Source organism: Nematolebias whitei, chromosome 1 (genome assembly GCF_014905685.2).
Source record: "Nematolebias whitei isolate Nwh7 chromosome 1, NemWhi1, whole genome shotgun sequence".
In the NCBI taxonomy this organism is placed as follows: domain Eukaryota; kingdom Metazoa; phylum Chordata; class Actinopteri; order Cyprinodontiformes; family Rivulidae; genus Nematolebias; species Nematolebias whitei.
This window is the reverse complement of record NC_056498.1, coordinates 16,132,222-16,141,606: the sequence shown is the minus strand read 5'-3', so window position 1 is coordinate 16,141,606 and position 9,385 is coordinate 16,132,222. Positions and strand designations below refer to the sequence as shown.

The 9,385-nt window shown below is 41.1% G+C and overlaps 1 protein-coding gene and 1 long non-coding RNA gene across 2 annotated transcripts in view; both read right to left on the bottom strand.

Moving 5' to 3' along the window:
• Positions 1 to 355: 355 nt before the first annotated feature.
• On the bottom strand, positions 356 to 3,913 carry LOC119416410. Its single transcript, XM_037683652.1, has 6 exons — positions 3,819 to 3,913; positions 2,356 to 3,508; positions 2,014 to 2,249; positions 1,733 to 1,924; positions 1,479 to 1,593; positions 356 to 488 (listed from the first exon to the last, which is right to left on the bottom strand). The coding sequence occupies exons 2-6, from the start codon at positions 3,390 to 3,392 to the stop codon at positions 356 to 358; spliced, it is 1,713 nt and encodes a 570-aa protein (XP_037539580.1). The 5' UTR covers positions 3,393 to 3,508; positions 3,819 to 3,913.
• Positions 3,914 to 9,077: 5,164 nt separating this feature from the next.
• The window catches only part of LOC119408551, an 18,311-nt gene continuing 18,003 nt past the window's right edge, over positions 9,078 to 9,385 (bottom strand). The window contains exon 3 of the long non-coding RNA XR_005186742.1: positions 9,078 to 9,113. This is a non-coding gene — a long non-coding RNA (uncharacterized LOC119408551). The remainder of the gene's footprint in view (positions 9,114 to 9,385) is intronic.

Below are 9,385 nucleotides of genomic sequence, written 5' to 3'. Positions count from 1 at the left end.
ACATTGAGCATTCTCTTGGACACGCAAGGGTCTCGGCTGAACTTTCTTCAAACTGGCTTAGGAACAGAATCGTGGAGGGAGGAGTATTCTACTCATTCCTATAGTGGATATCAAGCCAGCCGTTTCCATCTCCTTGCCACCTGAGGGGAGGTGGGTGGTGGTGGGTTGGGGTAAGGGCCCTTAAGCTTCCTCTGCCAATGGATTTGAAAGGAGTGTTTTTGCAGTGCCTGTGGGACTCCCTGCACCTTTGGCAATTTTGGGATTCTGAAGGTGGGGGGCAAACAGGCCGCTGCCCAAGCCAAGGTTTGGCACTGGAGCGGTAGGGCTGCGGCTATGGAGACAAGGCTTCAGATGTTCATTGTTTCTCTCCTTCTCCTCCTGCCTCTTGAGGTGACCTCTGAGCCAAACAAACCTCGTGGGTGATGGGAGTGTCGAGGAGGTCCTCCTTCTCTTTTGTGGGAATAGTGGTGAGATTCAGCCACTTGGCCCTTTTTTGTAGAACCATAAGCCCCATCAAGCTGTTTTTGTGAGTAGCAAGTCGGCCATCTGGCCTAAAACATTTGATTGTTATACATAATGATTGATTGTTTTGGACAAATGAGTCCTTTTGCATGTGTTAAAAGCCTGCTTCTGAAATTCTAATAGGAGGTTGACTAGAAACACAGCAATGAAGGCTACTTATTGGACAGATCTGGTGGGCAGGCCACAGACTGATGAATTCTTCCAGATAGAAGACGAAACGTTTCTCCCTTAAAGAAACTGGTCCAGATGAAATTATTTTAACCTTATTTTGTTATCTACCTGGATGATTGAGCCTACAAACCTTTTTCATCATCCCCATGATTGTGCTCATAACCTGGATCGCCACTTTATGCAGCTGGAGGCAGTGATCCATAATGATGTGCATTTCATGCCATAATGCAGCATCTGATGAGGTGGTCATCTACTCCTCCAGCTCTGTTGGGTAAGCCATGAGCATGAGGTGGTGTTCAGAGCATGGACTGACAGTGCAACTGCTTATATAATTTTTCTGTCAGGCTTTACTAAAAGCAGTTTACTCTGGAGGACAGAGCGGGGAGACCCACCAAATTGGACGTCTTCAGGTGCTGGTGTGCTGTAACAGTCGGCTCAACTGGGGGCATTTTTTAAAATTCTGACAGGAAAGAGTAAATCTCCAACCACAGTTTGTAAGCTAGACCAGAGTTGTCCAGGCCTTCCCCTCCCAGTATAAGGTTGCTCTCATTTCACGAGGGCATTGTGTCATCTTACCCATTTGTCTTCTGCTCAATAAGAAGCCTGGCCTGAACACATTTAAATGTCAAAATCAAAACATGTTCAAATTGCAGCCTCTTGCCTAGTAAAAATGTTCAAGTCAAGCCTGGACATAAAGTCATTAAAACAGCCTTCAACATGATACAGAGTACGACTCTGTCAAAGAGCATGGGTTGCAAGTGATGTGGTAGAATATGTAAGCTTACCGTGTGATTCTGTGGTAGCAAGCCAGAATACGGGCCATCTCTTCTGTACAGAAACCCTCATCTGATACATTTGCATCTGTGAAAACCAGAGCACGTCCCAGCCTGTCCACTGTACCTGTAATCAATAAGCACATTGAGCATAGCTGGAACAAATAAAAAAAAAATCAGTGTCCTTTGGGCAGAAAGTTTCTAAACAAAACATTTTCTGAGAAACTTAAATCGCATAAAAATTACAGTAAGGTAAAGAAGCTTGCCTGTCAACTGAAGTTTCCCTGACTTGAGCAGATCTGCATGTAGTTCCCTGAGAAGAGCAGGCTCTTTAGAGGTAACACCGTTTATCTGGCCTGGACATGTCCCTTGTGACCCAGCCTCCTCTGTAGAGTGGTTTAAGAAAGATGTGCTAGACTGGTCATTGCATTTAGGCAAAGATTCTACCTCTGTCTCTGCTGAGAGATGGAAAAACATAAACAAATAGGGTATAACATAAGCTTTTGGTAAAACAGTATCTAATGCTAATGCATTATTTTCTTCAGACCTGGGCTGCTATTCCTTGTATCATCTTTCCTTTTACTTGCTGTGGGCACTCCATTGAGTTTGTCATCCTCTTCAGCTGGTTTAGACTGGTGTTCCTTAGTTAGTAACAGCTTTGTCGAAACAGAGTTGGTCGTGGGACTTGGCTGGAGAGTTTTACTCTGCAGTTTTGCTCCTTTCTGGTTTCCACGACCACCAGACTTACCCTTCCCTTTCCCCCCCTTTCCCTTCCTTTTCCTCCTATGCACAAAAAAAAAAAAAAAAAAAAAACTTATCAAGACATGGTTATGCTTAAGTTTAAGCAGTGTGTACTTTCACATACAACAGCAGTGTGTTATCATTGTACCGTGGTGCTCTGAATCCAGCAGTTTTTACTTCCTTTCCTCTGGGGCACAATCTTTCCTCCATCTTTCCTTTATCCCTTTCATTTGTGACCTCCAGCTTTGATGAAATCTTCATTATAGACTCACTGTTGGCAGCTCCTTCAGTTTCTGAAACTTCAGTAAAGAGCCTCTCTGGTGTGTCCAATGTTGGGGTAATAGCATTGCTGTCTCCACTCAGTGGTTTATCATTATCCTCAAAAACAGAGTCCGAATGTGATCCATGATCTGATTGACCTTCAACAACATACTCAGCTTTGTTGTTTGTTAAGTCAAATATTTCATTTGTTACCAAGCTGTCACTGCTCTGAGAGTCTTTACTTTTGTGGTCATCTCTGGATGGTTGTGTGAAGCCATTGCTGTCCCTCTCCCTGCCCACGCCTGGCCTTCTTTCCTTGAACTGGCCATCAAAATACAGGTTGTAGCCTTCTTGTCCTTCTAAACCTCTGCTTATTTTATCTCCTTCATCTGAGTCATGGACAGAGGAGGAATAAGATCTCCTCACTTTGCCAAGTTCTCTAGCTGCCCTTGGAGGCTTTGGTGGTGGTACACCATCCTTTGGAGCCACTACTTCGCCTTTGGTGGCACGATTAGCTCGAAAGCTTCCTGACCTTTCTGTTTTCCCAGAAGTCCAAGCCTTCCCTTTCCGAATTCTGATGGCTTTACCTCTCCTGCACAAAGGCAAAGTCTTAGTTTTACATATCCCATGCATTTCTAGGTACCTCTGTCTTGAGTCAACCCCTCCATCAGGGCCCCCTCTGGGTTCCAAAAGCTCTACATAATCCCCATCAAGCTGAGATTGCCTCGCAGTCCGCCCAAGCCCATCTTCACTGCGCCTTCGTCTGAGTACAGGGTCCATGCCATATGGTGGTAGACTATCATCTTCTTCCTCATCCCAGGACCAGGAGTCCAGCTCTCCAGATGAAGAGCCACCCCAAACCCCAAGGCTGCTTCCCCCTTCACTGGAAAGGCAACTGGATTTCAGATCATCATGGTTTGCCATCAGGCCTAGCTCTTCAGATGGGTCGTGGATGAACTTTGGGTAAACAACCTCCTTCCACGGTAGTCGTCCTACACCATCACAAGTACTGACCAGACAGGTGTCAAGTCCTCCACCAACTGTGCAAAAATGATAGAAGACAGGGTTTATGTAAAGTAGGCATTTGGTTAAAGTTCACTGAGTACACATGATCATCTGTTTTACTGTTATACTATACTACATAACAAGTATGTTTTAAACTCCAATGTTCAGTAAAAAAATAACAACAAAAGGTTCATTATTCAGTCCAGAAAAATGAAGAATCCGTTTTAATTGATGAATATATCTAAGCATCTGTTCGTCTACAGATTAGAAGAGTCTCTATTAAACTGCTACCTCTGCTTTTAAATAACAAAAGAACAAAAAGTGTAATAGAAGTTTCCCTCATACCTTCTCTCTTGTGGCCACGTTCTTTATTGACACAGTGCAGCCACTCAGAGGTGAATATGAGTGGATGCTGTGACTCTGGCACCAATATTTCCTGAACAGTGCGACCCCCAGGGGCCAGACATTTTAGGGCAAGCCTGGGGCACCGTGTAGAGAAGGGCACTACCTGCAGGTAGAAGTCATTACTGCGCAGAAGTCTCCAATCTAGGGTGGAGAGCTGGACGACCACCTTCTCACCAAGACAGAGAGGCCAGCCGGAGTGTAGGAACAAGCAGCCCAGATACTGAGACTGAGACAAGAACAAAGAGACACAAATGGTGTGTTATATGTATGAATAAAGAAAGAATGTCCCCCACATTAAATTTTATGAGACAGTCTCTCCTTTGATTCTCTTCAGGTTGATTAATCACTGAACGGCGTTTCGCATTCTAACATTTATGATTTCTTCTTACATAGAAACATTTAGTTTGATGCACAGTCATGCTCTCACATGACCAAACCCCAGCTCACACCAGACAGTTGATAATTTCCCTTCTCACTTGGGTTTAACGTAGCTTCTCTGACGAGTTCCATTTCCAGAACCAGTACCACACAAGTCAGCGCTTTTTATTTGTTCAACTGACCTGAAGCCGCAGCGCATACAAAGGTCAGACATGTGACTCGCGTAGTGTTTTCCACTTTGCAAAGACCGCTTCAGTGGATTCACACTATGAGAAGGCTCTGGAGAGCTGTGAGTCAGACAGAAACGTGCAGATGACCAGCTCTTCACAACAGCCAGTCCTCTATTTTATTAAAGGAAAACACCTCAGGTATGAAACAAAAACATTTGTTAAAGTTTAAAACAGTGCCAGTCCTAAACGTAGACTGACAAAAAATAAAATAAATCAAAGCATTTACTCAATAACTCTGTGGATTTAGGCAAAGGAATGAAAGTCTCCTGTGGAATCCCATTTGCCATTAATCAACTGATCTGTTAGAGTGGTACACCTTAATCCAAGCTCTTTTCTCACTTTAATGAATGCTGTGTCAGATCTATATCCCCACTCTTGAAGTCTTAAGTATAAAACCCATTTGGGGTGTTCCCAGTCACGTCTAAAATACTGACACTGGACTGCTCCCTCCCCTCTCCATGCCCTCCAGACACACAAGACGTGCTTAAATTAAATTCCTAACTCAACCTCTCTTCCATCTTCCCTTTTTTTTTTTTTATCTCGGTTCACTTTATTCCATTTTGTCCCCTTAAGCTTCCCTTCTATCTCTTTTTGTCTCCAGCCACGGTGAAGCTTTGGGCAAATATTCAGGGTGGTAATGAACATGTATCACATCTTCTATGTATTTTTTCAAAGTTAGTCTGTTTTGAGTCAGTCCATATTCCAAAACTCTGGGTCTTTTGGTCCTTCCCACCCATTTCTCCCTCAATGTGCCCCAGTGTTTGCTCCTTCTCCCCCACCTCCCTCTTAAAATTCCTCAATCAGTCTATGGTCTGCAACTTACACAGCATCTTGTCTCTTTTTTTAACTCGCAGACATGCACATGCACCAGTGCACAGAAGGCAGCATGAATGAAGGCCATGTTCATTCTCTCCATTCTCCCCTCCAAACTCTCGCCGATGCACCGTGAGTTATTCTTTTTCTCACAGCAGTAACACAATCGCATATGGAAGGAATTACTGTCCTGACTCAGAGTCCTAACTCCCATCCCAGGCAGCTCCACTCAGCGACAGTAAAAACATAGTTTGTTCACAGTCCCTGTGTGTTTTATGTGTGTCTGAATCCAGAGAAAGCTGTACGTTGAAATATGAGAATGGCCTTACTATCAAGCTGGTGCTAAATACCATTAGTTATTTGCCTTTGTGTCAGCAAGTATAAATGAATTGTCTTGTTTTTGAAGCATAGCAAAGAATCCACTGGACAATGATTCAGTTACACAAAGTTTGCTGAGTGTAGTCTTAGATCTGTAAATGTGGTGGACTGAAAGTTGCAAGCAAAACCCCTTTTATTTATGCTTCACTTTCCTGAAAGTCCTTCATCTCACACAGCCCCCAAGGCAGGAAACCACAAACTGCATGGGAAAAAAAACGCAAACGTAACCAGCCACTTCTGCATATTTTACTCACCAGTTTAAGTTTCAGAGTTTTATTCAAATCTCTTATGCTGGTTTTAGTAAATAATAAAACGCTTGAGCATGGATCAAATTGAAAAAACATGATATTTTCCCTTTGTTTTGGAGTCCTTCTGGCCAGGCACTTACTCTACATACAAAATGGAATATTTTGGTAGTGTTATATAAGAAACTGAGACTGATTTGTGCTTGAATCCTGTTAAGACCAACATCTCACTTTTGTGTAACTGCCTTGTATATATATATATATCTTTACTGTAAAAAATCTAAAATCCTGCAGTATGCCATGATACCAAAGGTTATGTAGCAGTGCCCCAACAATAAGTATACAATCTCACCTGAGTGCTCTGCTCTGCCACAGTATTGTGGTATACTTGAAGTGCTTTGATGCATAAAAAGCAAAGCTATTGCCTGTATTTCTTGTCCATTTCATTACAACTGTGTATCCTTATTGCATGTTTAACTTGGGACTCGTGTCAAGTATCGGTAAATACGGAGTTGTTCACAAAGTCGTGTGTTTGCAGCTGAGCACATACTGAATTGTGTTGTTAAAGTGTATGTGGGGATGTTGGTGTATCAACATCTAGACAGTGATTTTTCAGTAACGGTTGCTTATTATGTCCAATCACACGATGCGTAAAATTATAAGGCCAACATTTCTTTCTTTTGATTTATTCCACAAACATGAATGTGGAGGAAATTGATGTGCAAGTTCCTGTTGTGGGTTTGGCTTGGACTTTATTTGAAGATGAGAAGAACAGAAGACAAATTGTCAGACGGAAATCTGCCAGAGAGAAACCAACAAGAAGACCGAAACAGTGTTGAGACTATGGCTAGATGTTGACAGAAGACTGAAACTTGGATATTAACAGGGCTCATAGAAGATTTGAAACAAAGGGATTCTACTGAACACTACGGATATTCTGCAGCAGTGATGATTTTAGCCTCTTGTTTTGGGGTGCTCAAGCACCCCCTTAATTTTAACTGCACTCCTGAAAAAAACCACCATCAGGATTTTGTAAGGAAACTCAGTTCTGAAATCTTAGGTTCACCAAAATATTGAATACATTTTAAATAAATGATGACAGTCTTAAACTGGGCAGTAACATCTATGATTTTTTTTTTGTTGCACAAGTAGGATCCTTAATGCCACCTGTCAATCATTCCAGTAGGATCGTCAGCAACTGACCAATCGGAGACCTCAATTTGCCTCTTACTTGAAGAAGCTCCACCCCTTTTCTTCCAACAACATAGTCGGGGTTTTACATTACAAACGCTTTGCAGTCATAACTTAATGGTTAAAGTAAAGGATAATGCTTAAAACTAGTTGTACTTTGTTTTGTGTGTTTTATATATAGATGTTGTGACTTCTGGTTGCATAAGTTTGGTCTTTGATTGTTATGATACTTTGAAAGTCCTATTTGTGACTGAGCTCCTCGTTTCCGGTCATACCACCATGGACACGCCCAGTCTTGTCTAATCTTGGAAGCATCAGGCTCTGGTCAGGTTAGTACTTGGATGAGAGACCACCTGGAAATACCAGGTGCTGTTAGCTTTGCACTTTGGACTGAGAAACCACACCATGGGGTGCATTGTTCAAGCCAAGAGTCATTGTCAGTACTTGGGTTAAGCACCCCTAAAGGTCAGATCCTGGAATCAACCCTGATTTGCAGCATTGTCCCATGTATAAATAAATTGCTACACCAATGAAAATAACAAGACAATTATTTCACATCATAGCCATTTTTATACTATATTGCACTGTGACTTTCCCACCATTCAACCCAATGCATACATGAGAAAAAATTACCAACTATCTGTATACCATATATGTCACAAGACTTTAAAAATGCCAAAATACACCAATATACGTGGAGTTCTGGAACAGTCACATCAGCTTAACGTTTTTTTTTTTTCAATTCAGACAAAGAATGGGAGTTGACTTGAAATCATTGTTGACTTATAGCATCTGATAAAAACAATACTGCTTTGGTGCTCATGACTGAATGAAGAAACACAAGCTGGGTCTGGTAAAAGATTTGTGAGAGGACTCCAACACCGAGTGAAAGTACCCACGTGTCAAACTCAGTTCTTTGTAGTTGTCATCATTCTTTGTGTCTTATATCATTGCCTTGTCAATATTTGTGGTAGTTTTTGTTTTGTTTCTTACTTTTTGTTGCTAAATTTTTGTCTCTACATTTTCACTTTACATTTTAGTCTATCTGATATAACTTTTTGATATTTTTTCTGTTTTAAATATATTTCTTTATTTATCTCATGTATCATATTGTTAGTTTGTAGTTATTTCCCATTTATTTTAGATTATGGTATGTTCCCTTGGTTGTAAATGGGTCTTTCTAGTCATTTAAGGTTTAATGTCTTCTCTGATGAAATTGTCTTTTTTTGTATTTGTTCCAATTTCTTTTCAACAACCCATGTTAATATTACCTTCAAACAAAGGCTCAGGAATCATGGTTTCCTGAGCCTTTGACCCATGGATCCATGCCAAATGAGTGTGCTTCATCCATGTTCTAAACAATTTTAACGTTTGTCTTGATAGGACTAAAGACTGAGCATGGATTTGAACACCAGAAGGCACATTATGATTGAGGTTTTCTATGGTTTTACCCTGTATGACTGATAGTAATCTAAAGCTTGGACTTGAGGGAAAAAATGTCTTTTCCCTCAGAAATGAACCGGATGTGAAATTAGTTTCAGTTTACTTAAATGGGCCAAAGCTAACATAAATCTTGACTTGGTTTTGTCTAAGTTGACTCCAAACATTCCTGCTTATGTCTTGAGATTTACGTTAACTGCCTGGTGTCCCTACTTAAAACCTGGGGGTCTATTTTGACAAAACTGACTGATTGCACAAAAGGCTAACCATCACTTCTGCCCATACACACATATAAACACCACCAGACAACCACTTTCACCAGAGGATTCAAGACGTCAGCAGCTGTCAGATTTCCCACAGTATGCTTCTAGCTTCTGACAGCCGATTCTGCTTCTGATTATACAGCTACGTGTGTGTTCTCATCAACCGAATGTTTGCAGTTTGGAACTCACGCAGGCATGCTGCTGAAGTTTGTGCAGGAGGTGCTTGGCAGGTACAAAAAAGTCCAGGAGGTAACGAAGACTGTCATGTTGGTAGGTGGACTCCAGGACTGAGAAGACCTGGACAAACAAGAGTGGATTAAGAAACATACAAAAACAAACAAGCAAACAAAAAAACAACAACCTGAGATTGAAGTGCTTGGTATAAAATGCATTTTTATCATACAATGAAAATATAATTTTAAGATCATCTTCTGCTAAACTGAAGCCTTATCAACCCTACTCCAGATATTTGTAAAAGAAACACATTTTTCTCTGTATAAAAAAAAAAAAAAAAAAAAAAAAAAAAAAATATAAAAAAAAGAAAAAAATAAAAAAAAATAAAAAAAAAA

Bases quoted from the DNA above. Each gene is read 5' to 3' on its own strand.
- LOC119416410 (XM_037683652.1), bottom strand. From the start codon at position 3,392: ATGGCAAACCATGATGATCTGAAATCCAGTTGCCTTTCCAGTGAAGGG. The intron at 1,925-2,013 runs GTCTGAAGAAAA...TCCATCTCTCAG, and splicing joins TACAAGGAATAGCAGCCCAG to CAGAGACAGAGGTAGAATCT. The intron at 1,594-1,732 runs GCAAGCTTCTTT...TATTGATTACAG, and splicing joins AGGGAAACTTCAGTTGACAG to GTACAGTGGACAGGCTGGGA.